This window comes from Carassius auratus, chromosome 20, assembly GCF_003368295.1.
Source record: "Carassius auratus strain Wakin chromosome 20, ASM336829v1, whole genome shotgun sequence".
Taxonomy (NCBI): domain Eukaryota; kingdom Metazoa; phylum Chordata; class Actinopteri; order Cypriniformes; family Cyprinidae; genus Carassius; species Carassius auratus.
In genome coordinates, this window is record NC_039262.1 from 13408093 (window position 1) to 13424733 (window position 16641).

The window sequence follows — 16641 nt, forward strand, 5'->3', positions numbered from 1 at the left end:
AAATATATATAAAAAATACAACCCTGATATAGTTTCATTTTTACTTTTTTAGATTTTGTAAGCATTCCCGTCTGGAGGGGACACCAACATCCAAAAACACATAATGTTCTGCATTCCCTCACCTGATCAGCCCCAGTAAGGTGAATAAAGCTCTCGAGGACTGAAGCACTCAATCTGTCCATCACGTCTATAGCCAACTCCTCGTCTCCCTGAAAGAGAAACAGGACAAAAAAGTAATGAATATGAAGTGCAAACTAAAACAAAAATGTTGTCCCATGCAGGTGAACAACAGGAAGTCATTTAGAACAGATGGTTACCTTAGCAATGCCAAGGGCCGTGTGCAGTGATCGGACTTCTTTGAGGATATTGACAGCAAGTCTGCGTGTTGCTGGTCGACAGCTGCACAGCACGACCAGAGCCAGACCCTCCACCACATGCAGAACCGTCCAGAGAGGAGATCGCTCCAGAGGGAGAGAGGGGCTCTAGAAAAGACATGAATAAATACCAGGTTACACTACAAGCTGAAAATTCATGATAAACTAAAATAAAACAATAAAAGCCATTCAAAAGTTTGGTGTTTGTAAAAATTTTATATACAGTATAATCAGTTATATTGTGCAATATTATTACATTTAAAAAAAAAAAACTATTTAATAACTATTCTATTTAAACATAGAATGCAATTTATTAAAATGATGGAATTTGTGTAAGTGTCACATGATCATTCTAATATGCTGAACTGGGGTGTAAGAAATGTCTGTTTCAAGACACCGTGTCTGCTGCTTAACACATTTTTTGCAACAATATAAATGTTTTACTAGAACTCTTGATCAATTTAATGCATCTTTGCTGTTGTATGTTTGCACCTGTGAATCATGGCTGCGGTTGCTGCTCTGTACCGCCTGTCTCCACTGTATGATGAGCTGCAGCAGCATCTTGACAGAGTTGTCCAGGAGCGTGGGGTGAATGTCAGTCACCTCCCTCACAATGAAATACACAAAACCAGACAACACGTCCTCTCTCCAGTCTGGGAAGTCCACCATCAGAGCCTGCAGAGTGGTGAACGCCAGACCACGTAGCTCCTCATCCATATGGATGGTCAGTCTGGATGGGTGGGAGAATGAAAGTCATTGTTTACAGTATGCAATAAATAAATGCAACACATCACCATCTTCATAACAGCATCATGCGTCACCAGAACCACAGAGAGGTCAAGTGGGCAAACTGTGACATATGAGTTCTGACTATATGCCATTACGACTTCACAGGAAGTCTGACTCAGATTGTGGTTGCTGTAGAGGAAGTCATAAATATATGGAAATTTGCATTTCATATTAATCTATGGGTACTTTCTGAATAAGTGTGATTTTTCTGTTTGACTCATACCCCTAAAATAAATAAACACTTTGTATGAGAAGAACTTTAAAGTTTCTCTGTTCTGAAAATCCTTGTTCCAAATTGCTGTGTTATAAATTATAAACTAAAAAGACCAAACATTTTGAGAAAATATGGAAATATGAAAAAGTAAACCCAGAGCATGTTGAACTCTCAATGCACACCACGCACTGTAGCAATAAGTAAATTATGTAATGACTGAAATGTAATAACCAGCCTGTTTTACATTTAAACTGAAATATTTCCAAAACAATCAATATTGAATTCAACTGATAGCTTGTGAGTCAGAATCAAATCATGCAATTCTGTGAATGGTCAGGAGGCATAAATGTAACCGTTCTCAAGCAACAACAGAACTAGTGAATTGGGGAATGGCTGGAGTTTTCTTGTGGTGATGAATGAGGGTTGACATGAGGGTCAAAGGTCATTACTTGGCCAGTAGCTCGATGAGATCCTGTCTGCTCATGCCGTCTGGGATAAGTCTAGGAATGGCAGCTACACATGTTCGGAACAGATCAATCTTCGGTTTACGCTCCCCACTACAACACAAACATATAATAAACACCCTGAGAGCCAAATAAACAACACCTTTCATTTTTATACCATTTAAAAAATTCTTATATCATATTTATGCCAAATAAAATGTCAAGAAACTAACGTGATCATGTCCTCTGGCTCTTTGTTGGACATCTGAACGTTGGTCATGCTCATGGATCGTCCCACCTCTTTATCCAGGTGCCTGAGGATGTTGTCCAGGGCTTTCCTAACCTGAGGGTAATACAGAGACATACCTACACAGACAAACACATACACAGAAAGAAAACAGCTTAGTTCACACGCAAAATCTGGTACAAGACCGGAAAAATGTTACAACGGACTACAGAGGCATTTCCTCAACCTCTAAACAATGAGGCCTGATAAATACACCACTAATGGGCGTGCAATGAGTTTTACTGGAAAAGTTAAACAAACTAGTGAAAAATGTAAAGTCAAATTTATGTATATGAGGAAATTGTGACTAATGCCAAAATAGATTAAGAAAAAACCATAACCTTCATACTCAAAAACACAGAGAAAAGAACTTGGCAGGAAGTGCTAACAGTATTTATGCTGAAAGTTCAATGAGGACAGCTCATGCTCCAGGAATCACAATTACTTTAAAATCAACTATTCCAATCTGACCAAATGCTGTAGGGTAGGGACAGGCTGGACTCATTTCGGAGAGCTGTGTAGGAATTGTAAAGGTCCATACCGATGACCTTGGCTTCCTCGTCAGTGAGTGTGGTGTTGAGGAAGATCTTTTTGACCCGCAGGGTGTTGCCTGAAGGTAAGATGACGCCTGTAGTGGGCATGGGCGGCTCGCCGTCCTTCTGTTGTAAGCTGTCGGCTATGACCAGGAAGGCCCGAAGACCAATATTCATCCTCTGAGAGAGAGACAGATACGAGAGAGATCATTAGTTTCAATGTTTATTCACCCATTACCACAATTTTTATTTCATTTTTCACAATTTTTTATGGCTGGCACATTGTGTGTATGTCTTCACATACCTCTGGATTAATGGTGAAAGTCTTTTGGGACTTGCCCACACACAGCAGGTCATAGATGATCTCTTTCATGGCAAAGTCCAGCCGTTCCTTTAGAGAGGGAAAAACAACATGCCAAAAAAACCAAATGAAAACAATGCAATAAACCAAAACCAACCTCTGAAATGTTAATTGTGCTCATTTTACCTTTATTCTAAAATAATAGATCATTGATGGTAAAGTGGATAGCTAGCAGTGATGCGCGGGTTGATCCAAAATGAGTGGGTGCCTGCAGTCACCCAAGGTTACGAGTCTTCCAAAAACATTTTTATGATATTCGTGTCGTGGTCGTTGGAAATAAAGATGACAATTAAACCTTTTTAATTTATATAGTACTAGACACAATTTTGAAACACACAGGCCTACACTTATTGGCTGAATAACTGGCGCGATTATAGAGTGACCACCTGTCCCGCTTTTTCCCGCCTCATGCAAATTGAGCATCTGCCCCGCTTTTTCATTCCACCCTGCCTAATAAATACATGGATATGTCCATAGGCGTACTTGTAACTTATGTCCAATAGTTCAGAGGAGAGCAATAAAAGCGTTAGTCGATAGGCTGAGTCGTACATCAATCAAACTGTTGACTGGTGCACGAACGCCTCCTCAACATTGACAAAATTCTAAGTTTTGTCAGGTTAAGCAGCCATGGCCACGAAAAAGAGAAGATGCACTTTTAATAGCGAATGGACTGCAACTTACTCTTGGTTAAGACCTGATGGCAAAGCAGAGAGAGCTTTTTGCATTTTATGCAAAAGCAGTTTTTCTGTGGGACATGGTGGAGAATATGACGTGAGCGACATGGTGCATGTGAGTACCACAGAAAAAAAGCACATCATCAAGAGACATGCAAATCAGTGCAAGCGTTTTTCAATAAACCAAATGACCCACAGACTGACAAAGTTTGGGCAGCAGAAGTGACGAGCATTTATCATGCCGTCCATCACACACATTCATATCGCTCGACTGCAGTAACAAGTTAGCCCCAGTCATTTTTTTTCCAGATTCTGAAATAGATAAGAAAAAAGCTGTAGAAACTTTGGGTGATATTTTGGGTCAGGTAGTGTCTTAATCTTTTAGTTGATGGGTTTAAAAAGAAATAGGCAATATATTACAGAAAGTTTGAAATGTCTACTTTTAAACGAAAATATTCAAATCAAAATAAATAGGCTACTCTTAATCCATATGAAATGTGCATTTCTCTCTGGCGTTCATGGCAAGTCCGCATCGACAACTTCATCTTAGCAGCGACGCAGAAAACACCAGTTTATTACTAAACAATTAAATGTCTCCTTGCTAATTTAAACACAAGCATACTAATTACTTTACATGTTCTTTGTGGCAAGCCTTATGTGTGCAGTCATAACGCTTATTATCTTGTAGGCTATAGCCTATTTAAGTAATTAAATTAATACAAAGGTGCGACGCATTTACTACTTAAAAAAAAATGCGGGTCAGGAAGTGGGTTGGGTGCAATATTTTATTTAAATTTTTTTGCAGTCCGAGTTGCGGGTGTGTTAGTTGAAACAATCGGTCGGGTGCGGGTTGTTTATACATTGACCCGCGCATCACTGATAGCTAGCTTTAGGATTGGGCCAAAATAAAGGCTTGGTATGAACCTGAGATAAATTATGTTTTGAGTGTTTTTTTAATAAAATATTTACCTGAGCGATAAACTGAATAATCTTAACAAAGATGTTGAGGGGTGTGTCCCTGGGCACCACGCTGCGAGAGCCCTTTGGGAAAAGTGCTGTTACAATACTGAGGAGACGACTGTGAAGGAAAAAAGATCATGTGAAACGTTATATACTTATAATAAATAGGAAGTGTCTACAAGACAATATTGTATAAATTTGTTTACATCTGTGAGAGGTTTATCTTCTCAAACAATGGTATGTTTGTGATAAGTGTTAATATTGAGTGAATGTATTCTCAGTGTGTGCGCAACTGGCATAAACTCAAGATCTTTTTGTAAATCTGTAGGATTGTGTGTCCTACCTCTGTGTGGTTGTGTTGCTCTCACACTTGATCCTGATGATGTAAACCCAGAGCAGCCGGTAGAGAGACTCCAGTGCCACACGAGACATTTTGGGATCTTTGTTCTAAAAAGAAAGATACAAAAATGCTCAGATAACAAGAACTCATAAATTAAGTCATAGAAATAAGACATTTATTTCCAAACAGTAAAAGAGCAAGAAGTTTTTTAAAACTCTTTATTGTGGATTTTTATAAACACGTTGCTTTAAAGTGACTTCACACAAATATGGTCTTACAAACCCCCCCAGGGAGTTAAAATGACCTCCAAAGACAAGAATGTGTGAATTAACTCCGCATAGAAAATATGCTAGATTCCTTTATAAAGAGCTGCTGCTTCATCTGTATCATGACGGGTGATCAATAGTTCACTTGCTGCTCGTAACAAGCTAATGAGCAATATGAATCCATTTACAAGCCAATAAGAGCCATAATTTCTGCTTTAACTGCATTGATGCACAAAGAGATGACTCATAAATCGGCTGTTCATCAGAAGCAATGGATGATGAAAGAGGGATTCATAAAAACTCTGCTGATGAAGCTGTGATTAACACATCACGGCTCATCCAAATCGAGTCTCTGACTCACACTGTTGGTTATTCAGTCTCTCTCGCACACACAGAATCTAATGAGATTGCAAACAGGGTGTAATGACCAAGCTCACCATAGGGGGCAATATGAATGCATGGTTTGCAGTGAACAACTAACTACTGTACATAAGAAGTGTCTTTTATCAACAGGGATGCCATTTCTTTAGAGAATTATCAGCAATACATTTTTCCCTCAATGTTCTAATGAGTCTGCAGATATATTTCAAAACAAGTCACTGTAAATGCAATAAACTTGCAAAACTGTTTAAACTTCTACAGAAAACACTGTGTTCCGCAGCATCATGGACACTCAAACTGATGATCAAAGTATTTAACAATTTTCCAAAAGTGCATTGTGATTGCTGTCCAACTTTGCTGCAAATTTTCTTGCAGCAATAAAATTTAGGCTGAACCGGGTCCACTAGCAAGATAAAAATAAAACTCTTTCATAATTAACACAAAATCTGATGAAATAATTATAATTCATTTCTATATTTTCGCATTCGATTTTTTTTTTTTTTTTTTTGGGAAATGCGTAGTATTGCAAAATACTTTTATATTTGCTTTTGCAAAAGCAAGAGTTTTGGGCTGAAATGATGCCGCCGACATTTCTTCATCAGTGACTCCTTGACCTGGGTGGATTTCCTGTGCGAATTCTTGAGGACAGCAGGACAGTAATGAAGCTATTTAGCATTGTTTCCTCTATGGACAAGCGAAAGAGCCAGAAGCCTCAGGAAGCCCATGTGGAACACAGGTCAATCACATGACTTCTGAGGGCAGGGTTAGCTCCCTTGTGGGAAACCATGGTAACTCACCTGCAGGGTCTCAATCTGCTTACGGATGCTGTTGTTTGACGGCATCTGGAGCCAATAAATGCAGGGGTAACATAAAAGATGACAAAGGACAGGGGGTGATGGTGATGGGGAAGACATGCATGTTAGAAAAAGAACAAGAGACAAACTTAAGAACAAAACAAAGCTTTTTGCTACAATAAGAAAATGCAAAACAAAGTGCAGGGTGCATGGGATTGAACACTTCAGTGATAGATTCCTTACAGAATCAACAAGAGTATTCTAAAATCTTTCTATACTTCCTTAAGGAATGAAAATGGCCCATTAGATAAAAGATTCTTTTAAATTGAACTTGAATACAGCTGATGTGCTGATGAAGATGAATCTGTTTCTGATGGGAAATGGCAGAAATAAATCAAAATAAAATTTGAAAATGATTAAGAACCATAAACAAAATTTGAGGCAGGATTAGTGCATGCAAATGGATGATTACAAGCAAGAGTGATTGTGTGCTGACTTTAGTCAGAGTAGACGCTATAAAAAAAACTTAATGCAAATGAAAACAAGGCTTCAAATAACAAATAACGTCCACTCTGATTAAGGTCTGTTGATCTGGGAAGACAAATTACAGAAGGGTTAGAACAGACAGGGGAGCAGACAGACAAGCAGAACAGCAAAGGGCGTCCATGGGAGTCAATCAGGAGAGGAATTATCCACCACTGAGACTACAAAACCCATAAACCTGGGCTCAGTTGGCATTACACCAGATCACTGAGAAAACTTCACTTCTGATCCTGAATCATTCACATGACTTATTAAGAAGTGTAAGCAGCGGCCTAAAGTGGATTTGGGGTATTCACACTACAGTCCAATTCTGATCCAGTCCTGATATAGAGTAACTGATAGCGAGTAAAGGATTTAATCGATAACTGCAGGCTCTTACATAGAGTTTGATTACTCATTCATAAAATCACCACCACCCAATCAAAGCATCACGGATCAATCCTCAAGATTCACATGATAAAGATGCATAGACTGGAGGAGAACTCAATCATTGTGGAAAGGGAAACTCAAAAAAAGAGATAACATCCTGGTAGCTAAACCAGCGACTATGAAAAAGAACGCTGACAAGCACAAACACACACGGTTTGGAGATATGATTGAGAAAGAGTGGAAGGCACAGGTATAATTAACTAAGGCATTTTACAGACATTGTTTGTAACACCACACCTTTCTCCGAATTTATGTAAGTGAACCAACCCACTTACAGAATGAATTCTCATATTAAATCAGCAAACCTGCCTCCAGGCTTCAGAATCTGTATGTATCAGCTCCTCTGTTTTGGCAGTGCCCAAACAACATGATTAAAAGGTAGGATTTATAGCTGCTTTTGCTACTTTTAAGATGCATTTCAATGGTACAATCTTTGAAACGGTCATCCCTAGTGTCTTCTTTTTCTCAGGATGTCATGAAGCTAAGGTAAACACTCTGTATTCATTCCACTGTTAGAAAACATTACCTTTAGGTGGGAAAGGCAGTTCTGAAGGAAGATGTGCCAGTTATTGAGGAAGAACTGCTTTTGACTAACACACAGCAGGCATGTGACCAAGGGATACAAGGCCTGAGGAGAGAGAAAAAGGAAACAGAAAGTTTTAAAAAAATATATCAAGCAACAAACTAATTAAAATGCTTGCTTCCCAAATCAGACATTGCAACTTCTCTAATGCACATGACAAGGTGAGCTAGGACGGATTTACAGTGAATAACAACTATTACGCACTAAACACTAGTGATTGAGCAGACATTAAAAATGTGAAATACAAACGCATAACTCTTATGGCCCACTTTTATGATCGTTTTATGGTACTCTTTTAAGCTTTGTAACTGCATGGACAAGGGCGACTGGTGGAATCAGCTAAACTTGTCTTTTTGTGTTCCACAAAGGAAGCACAGCCTTCTGGGTGGCAGAATGATACAGGAGATAGTGGGAAAGTATGTATAAAAAGCAAAAAAAGGACTGTACCAATGAGTGCTTCTTTCTTGAGCTGAGGTCAAAGGTCGTCTGGTAGAGCATCTCCACAAAGTTCTTCAGGCAGGGCACATTCACTTCATTCTTCACCGCCTTTTGAAAACACACAAGCACAAACATATAAGTCCTCACGCTGAGCTACACCCGCTCGGTGCCCAACAGCACACAGATCACTCGTGTCAATGCAAAACCAAATCCATTTCAATTGTGTTTCTGTAGCAACTCATTCCACAAGCTCCACCTCAAACCACTCGACAAGACATGTACCATCATGAAGTCTGCCGAACAGTCACTGAGCCAAAGAGCCAAAGTGTTCGAATCAGTGTATGATCGGTTTGGAATAAAAGGGAGCAGAGTTGCGTGCTTTTGCATTGAGACAAGATGCTGTTTTTTTAAGTCACAACTCTTGCTCTCATCAGACACAAAACCAGCTCGATTTAAGGATTTAAATACAGTTTACTTCTCGAAGTATTGTTTATGCTTAAATGTCTGTCTCATTAAAAATCCACAACCCGGCGCGAATCGAAAAAACTGGAATGGGACTGCAGCAGAGTGTTTACAGATGTCACATATTCTGATTTGATTTAATGGAGGGCTGTGTAATTTTCTGTGCCGCCATATTGTGAAACTACGCTAATTTAAATCAGAGTTGATGTAGCAATGTTGCAATTTAGCCACAATGCATTCAATTTCTGCAGTATGCATGTGAAATCTGGAATGCAATCAGGAATGATTTTTGCATAGGCATGAAAGATATTATATCATTTCAACAAATGGAGAGCTCTGTGGTACTTACAGCAGCTACAGGGATGAGGATCTCAACAAACAGGCCAGCCAGTGCATGTTTGATATCTTTGTCCTTCACCTCCAAGAAATACTGAGCGCATTCCTGCTTCACCAACAGAGACACACAAAACAAAACCTTTAATTAATAACTGCAAATCTTCACACTAATCATTCGCAAGAAATTCATAAATATTTCAGTTTTAGTAACTGAAAAGGATGCACCACTGTTAAATCTTTTGTAAGGCCTGCACACTCACACACGGTGGTTAGAGAAATATGAGGTTTACAGTAAAATACAGCATCGCTTTTGTAGCTATTGGCTTAATAAAAACCTCTAGATTAAGGTGCTTGTTAAGTGCAGCACATACTGCGTGCGGGATTTCACTGCCTGTAACTGGCTAATGTAAAGGAATTGCTCCACAGAGTCTTGTTGGCAAAGGTAGGGCCATCACATTGAGACTGTTACTCAAGAGATTTTATGAAGCATGCCTTCAGACAGCTCGCAAATAAAACAAAAGACGTACTGTCTGAATGATTTTGTAAAACTTACGTTCCTGTTTTCCTGGGATTTTAGCTGTTCAATTGTTGAGAAGGTCAAGCCCTCTTTAATGCTAGATAAGTCGATTTAACAAATTTACTAGATTTAAAAATAATAATAATTTTACTCAATTATATACATTTAATTATATATTTTCAATTCATGCGATATACCTTGTAACACTAAATCTTTAGTGTCCAAAATAAAAGGATTAGTTCACCCAAAATTAATTAATTACTTTTAATTAACTTAATTAACATTCATGTTTTTATGAACCTATACGACTTTCATTAATCTTCAAAACACAAATGAAAATATAATTTTTTTATAAAATAAAAATAAAATATTTTTTTTAATATATGGGTAATTTTTGACTCTTCATTGAAAATCAAGCATGTTTATTTGAAAAGCTGTATCTATGTGCATTGATTATTATTTATTTGTAAATAAAAGCCTGGATTAAATATGTTCATCACATAAATTTAGCATGTCTCATTAAACCACCAAATTCATATGAATTTATTTTATTTTCATTTTGATATAAATAAAAAAAAATCTATTTTTTGTATTTTTTTTTTTATCAAGATGAATGAAAGTCATGCAGGGGAGTAATTTTTGGGTTTCTGAACTCTTTGAAGACAACGTTTCAGTGGATAAATCATGCAACAACAACCCTCACAAGAACGTAGAGCACATGTCTGTGTTTGCATGCGTCTCGACCTGCATGAACTGGAAAGAAGCCTCAAAGTCCTCAACGGGGTACATCTTGACTCTGAAGAACTTCATGCCCATGATAAGGCTGATGATGCTCTGCACCACATGAGGACTTTGCTCCTTCAGCCTCAGTTCCTTCAGCTCTGTGATGAACTTCTTACGCACTGCCTGAAACCTGCACACAAACACAAATAAACAGAACATAAACTGACATGTTGAAATTAGGTGTCTATTCTATTCACACAAAAGCTGCTAAAACTTCAGCACTGAGTTTGTATCAACAAATGTGTGTAGGAACCTTCAACCAAAACTCATAATATGTTGCATAAAGACTGGCTTGTTACAGTCTCTGGTTTATTATAATTGTTCAAGTTCAAGATTTAAAGTTTCCCTTAACAACAAAACCCAGAAGCAAAAGCTTGTTGTATTAATGCAAAGTGGAAAGATCCAAACAAGCAAGGACTACAGTGAGCGCATCATGCCATTATCATATTATGTAAAACGGCCTCTTCAAACACGGTCCTCTGGCAAAGTGGCTCCGCACAGGAAATCATGAACTGGAGGGGAGGTTGAGCACTGTGGTAAATCAATTTCAGGCCCTGACTATTACAGCACAGCTAAATTACATTACAGCTTAGACAGTTTCATGTAGCTGGGAGGGAGTCTTAGCGTGTGGCGAGCAGAGAATTACAGTAACATTAAAAGCGTCAGAAGACTGTACAAACCCTCTGTATTTAGCTCGAGGCTAGTAAGTGTGACAGAATGAGAGGGGTTTGAGGGCTTTGTTAACTAATGGGAGATCTGAATGAAGCGCAAGCATCAACTTCATCCTTCTGCTTTACACTTTGTAAAATAAAACAACTTTTAGGATACAGATATGACTGAATCATTTTCATCTGTCAAGTTTTTTTTTTTCTGTCCAGGGTGAATAATTAAAATGTGCAACAGACCAAAGGTGGTACACTGTAAGCTCTTTGGGGTTTTGAGATAGACTTACTTGGATTGGGCGAGGACTCCGATGACCTCAGCGAAGAGGTCAGCGATGATGTGCACATTACCAGTGTTGGGGCCTGAGTACCTGTCAAGCAAACCATGACAATAATAAGTAACAATTCTACACAAAATGAAGAAAATCTTTGTTTGCATTCCATCAATTACAAAGTACATTTAAACTTGTTAAGTCTGGGGTCTGTAACATTTGAATTTTTCTGAAAGAAATGTATACTTTTTTTTTTTCTTTTTTTTTAGCAAGAATGCATATAAAACAGCGCAAGAAAAAAGTGCAGTTCCATTAAACTTCCTAATCAAGTGTACCCTAGTCTCCACCAAAATGGCACAACTGTTTTGTGATAATTATAAAAGTTCTTGAGGAGCAAATCATTATATTAGAGTGATTTCTGGAGTAATGGAAATAGTTTGATTCAATAAATGCAGCCTTGGTGACCTACCCTAAACTTCTGAAAAACAGCGTATATACATAGAAAATGTTGTAATTATAGGCAGTTTAAATGTTTTTTGCATTTGTCCAGGGGACATCTGTACAATTTGCATAGAAAAGTGTGCGTTTGCGTATACAGACTCACCCCTCTTTGTGTTTAAAGTGCTTGAATGCCAGGTTAAGGACTTCTTGTACTAAGGCGTCTGGCACGGGATGAAGGGGAATCTATGGAAAACATTTCATCAACATCAACTATGATGTAAGGGTCACTGTTTTACTTCAGGCTCCCTCATACAATCTTAGCAAGTCTATGCATGTCAATGCCACAACACACCTATCGCCGACTTCAGAGTCACCACACCTAAGCACGAAACACACAAACCTCACCTGTTTCAAAACTTCCACTGAAACTAGACAAAAAATGAAGTCTATGGCTAAGTCTCTTCGCTCCAGTAGGTAGTCTTTATCCCGGTGCTGTTCATCTCTAAAAAATGATCAAAAGAGCAGTTAGAATACAAGAAAGAATAAAGCACATTTCATCATCTCCAAATAAAAAGTCACAGGAAAGAAGCACATCATGTGCATCTGTTGAAGCTCTTGCTAAAGAAAAGAAAAAGAGAAACAACGATGATGTGCATTTGAGTAAGACGTATATTTGCGTGTCTGCCCACCCTTTGGACTTGGTGCTGGAGCGAGGTCTGTACTCGTACGACTCGTCTTCTGTCCCGCTCTGTCTTCTGTACCAGTCAAACAACGTCCGCAACAGCGAAGGCAAACAGTGTTCTGCTATGGAGCTCATAGAGCTTATTAACTGTAACACACAAACACAGTAACACAGCTCAAAGTAGGAAAAAAAAAAACTTTCATTAAAAATTACAAACTTTCTCCACCTCTGAAATATTTTATATTATTTTTTCTGTAAAACCTAATGTATAAAAACACTGTGAAGTTGATCGAAGAGAAAGATCTAAACAGAGAACAATACGCAAATGGATGAAAATGGAAATAAAAGGTAAGGGAAGCAAGAGTTTGAGTGCAGTCAGGTATTGATCATTGTTACTGTGAGCGCAGGATGGGTGTAGGATGATCAATCCAGTGGTTACTCAACCTTTCACTGCAGTAACCCAGCACCAAGCTTCTCTCTCTCTCACACACACACACACACACACACACACACACTGAGATATGGCGGTAGAGTAGAAGTGTGTATATGCTGATGGTATAGTTCACTATGGAGTGATTCAGCAGAGCAGATCTCTCTGCAGTCACAACACGTCACTGACTGAACACGCAGTTCCTGAGAATCGGCACAGGCAAATCCAACAGTCAAATCAGTGTGTGAGAGCTAGCGCTGCGGAAAAAACACCAATGTGCAGAATGAAAAAGTGTGCTTGTTTAAAAAAAAAAAAAAAAAAAACTGGGATCCAAAAGTCTGAGATAATTCATTGAAAATACTTCTACATTTTTTTTAAATACATTTTTCATTCCATATCATATTATCATAACAATTTGAGCAAAACTGTTCAACATGTCATAATATTTAGTTTTTGTATTTATTTAACATTTAGTAATTTATTTTTTTGCACTCGAGCTGCATGAACTCCTCACATTTGTGACGAACATTTACATGCATTCATTCAGCATCAATGTTAACTAAAACGATTCAAAATGGTTTCCATTAACTGAAATAAAGCTAAAATCAGATCTGAAGATTATATGAAAAACTACAACTTAATCTAAGTGTTGGCAACTAACTGAAAATAAGTTGGACTGCAATTATAAGCTTACATAAAGCTACTGAAACTTAAAAGGAAAGCTGAATACCATAATCATTAGTACTATACTATTACTGTACATAAACCCTGTAACAGTACAGAAATACTAAAACAACACTTTAGCAAATGTGAATGAGGATCCTGATTAACAATCTCTCCAGCATGGTCCGAGATGATCCCAAAAAGCATCTTGGGCTCCAGTGAAAGAAAGAACATCTGACCCTCTGTACAAATGGACTCATTTCACTAATTATCTAGAATCTGAAATAAATCTTATTCAGTTAACATAATAATGTTTATGTGTTTAAAAATGCTTCAAAGTCCAAGAACGTTGAAACAACAACAAAAAAGTCCTGTTTATTTAAAAAAAAATTATATCCAGGTTATAAATTAGATTTTGATTCCCAGACTTTTAGACCCTGCTGTGTATGCGCCCTGCATCAGGTGAGTGAGTGTGTGTGTGTGGGACAGGATGATGTATGTGGTTGAGGAGAGTTATGTAACCGCTCTCTCTGCCCTCATGGCACTTGGCAGACACACTCCAACACCCTGAACTGATATATTCTCGCACACACACACGCACACACACGCACACACACGCACCAGCAGCCTGTGCTGAACTATTGCTGCGGATGACACTGCGATTCTGCTCTTGGCAACGTCCAGAGCGCACAAGCACGCACCAAAACTCTGCTAACTCTAAAGTATAGAGACACACAGACACATATTGCTGTGATTTTCTGCATACAGAGCACATTCTCACTGGCTCATTCTTTCTCACACACACGGGCCTAATGGCACTGACTGGATCCGTAGCAGGATGATGTGTCATTTGTTCTGCATTTTGCTAAACAAAGCACTTTGCTGCAGCTCTGCTGTTAAAAGTTCTGCGTGAATCAGAAATGAGTGATGGAGAGTGAGAGAAAGAGAGGACAGGATAGCAAAGTGATATGCTACACACATTTATAATTATTAAATAATGAAATGAGACACACATCCTAACCTGATCAAATTGTGCATCTTCTCCTCTTTGCAGTGAGCGGGAAAGGAGCTTCTCCTGAAAGAACAAAGATACAAACAGTACAGTGTAAATTAATAAATGATAGATGGATCGTCAAAAACGGTTTAACAGCAAAAAGTAGGGATGTACTGATATTGAAAGTTATGATACTTATTTATTAAGATTTAAAGATGGACTTAAAAGTCAATAGTTTTGTTGAAAGTGTTGTTTTTTTCCCAGGATTCATTGATGAATACGGAGTTAAAAAAAGCAGCATTTATTAAAAATGAAAATCTCTGGAACATTACAAATGTCTCTCTCTGTCACTTAATCAATTTGCTAAATTTTTACTAAACAAAAATTAATTTATAAAAATTATCTTACTAACCCCAAACAAAGATAATATTAAATAATTTCATTATAGATCATACAACTTCGACAGTGATTTGTAATGTATTCTTTCATTTATAAATGTTCATGTATCCAGTAAATACACTATTAAATATATACTTTGTTATAATTCATTTTCATCTGAACAAAAAGCAGTTAAGTGAAATAATGATCAAATTGAGAATGACTTTGTTTCAATAATGTGAAATGATACCTCAACGTGAGTCATTTGAGTGAGGAATTGCCCCAGTTTTTAGACATAAATTTCAGGCCCTGAGAAACTGAATCTACCTTCAGTCCATTTTCAGTCGTTTTGTAGTTATCGCAGACTGTAAAAGGACTCGAGCACTCCTGGTTAATGGCATTTGAATGCTCTGTTATCGGGTTTACATTTGAACAAACACTTTACTATGAGGGAGAAGTTCAAAGTCAGAGAGCTGAATGTCAGTGTTTTCTAAAGCAGCTCCTCTTGATGCAGTCATTACCAGTTTAAACTCTTGCTGAGTAAACTGAGCGAGAGCTCAATCTACCACTGAGTAAACACACAAGGAGAGAGAGGAGGGAACGCAGAGAGGAAGCGTTTAAGGACAAGTCTGGAGAGAGAGAGAATGTGTGTATTTCAGCACGAGGGGCTCTAAGAAGAATCCAACAGAACAGCATTCCAAGAATCCAAACCCCTGCTTCTGTTTCCGGGAATACATGGGGAAGTGTGTGTGTGTGTTCTGTTCAGCCACAACCTTTAAAAATGCACACAACTGCCTCTCTTTTTAACAAAATAAACCAACATGGTCTCAAAGCACAACTACTGACCTTTCACCTCAATCTCTGAGGTTTCACCAGGATTCTGCAAACTTTTGGACATGAAATGCCATTTTACGGTCATATCAACACCCTACACTACTGTTCAGAAACCTTCAGAAATCTGCTCAAGAAAAACAAAGATATATTTTTTTGTGACTTTAATTAATAGAGAGGTCTAAAGAACATATTTTAATTGATACAGAAATCTTTTTACATTTTAAATGAATTTAATGTAACTTTTTTAATAAAATTAATGCATACTTCTGGAATAAAATAATTAAGAATATATATTATTATAAATGCAATATGATCTATTTATATAACCAGAGTTCAAATGTAAAGGTTTTTGTTTCTGCATGAATGTTTTTGTTTTTTTACTAGCCCTGATAACATTTTCATTGGACCCACCACAATTAATATAACTATATATTTTTGGGCAACACTCACCAGTGGTTCAGCCATGACCACCTCGATCTTCTTCTCGGCGAGCACAGCAAACTCTGCGAAGAGGCTCTTGATGACAAACTCCCCGGGCTTGAGCTCGGGGTCGATGGTGATGCTGGACATGGTGGCGGGGTGGATGCTACGCTTCTCCCAGCTGGCCGGGGCTGAGGGGGATGTTCCTCGCCTACTCGCACTGCTGTTGCTTACAGGGACTGAGGCTGTCAAGAAAGAGAGACAGTTATGTAGCATTACAAAGCTTTCTGAATGCACAATAAAAAGGTTATGAAGTGCTCAAGCAGAAAAGACAAAATGTAAATCTACTGGCATTAAAA

General features: G+C 38.1%; 1 protein-coding gene across 1 annotated transcript in view; it reads right to left on the reverse strand.

Annotated features, from left to right (window-relative positions):
* LOC113037935 (protein furry homolog-like) overlaps positions 1-16641 on the reverse strand; it is a 114249-nt gene that overhangs the window by 74975 nt on the left and 22633 nt on the right. The window contains exons 3-22 of the mRNA XM_026195249.1: positions 16313-16527; positions 14678-14731; positions 12571-12710; positions 12287-12383; positions 12045-12124; positions 11459-11539; positions 10468-10636; positions 9220-9312; positions 8418-8516; positions 7914-8015; positions 6419-6463; positions 4978-5081; positions 4644-4752; positions 2944-3030; positions 2648-2819; positions 2054-2186; positions 1827-1934; positions 867-1104; positions 318-482; positions 123-209 (exon numbers count right to left, since the gene is read on the reverse strand). Coding sequence (XP_026051034.1) covers positions 123-209; positions 318-482; positions 867-1104; positions 1827-1934; positions 2054-2186; positions 2648-2819; positions 2944-3030; positions 4644-4752; positions 4978-5081; positions 6419-6463; positions 7914-8015; positions 8418-8516; positions 9220-9312; positions 10468-10636; positions 11459-11539; positions 12045-12124; positions 12287-12383; positions 12571-12710; positions 14678-14731; positions 16313-16527 — 2378 coding nt within the window. The remainder of the gene's footprint in view (positions 1-122; positions 210-317; positions 483-866; positions 1105-1826; positions 1935-2053; positions 2187-2647; positions 2820-2943; positions 3031-4643; positions 4753-4977; positions 5082-6418; positions 6464-7913; positions 8016-8417; positions 8517-9219; positions 9313-10467; positions 10637-11458; positions 11540-12044; positions 12125-12286; positions 12384-12570; positions 12711-14677; positions 14732-16312; positions 16528-16641) is intronic.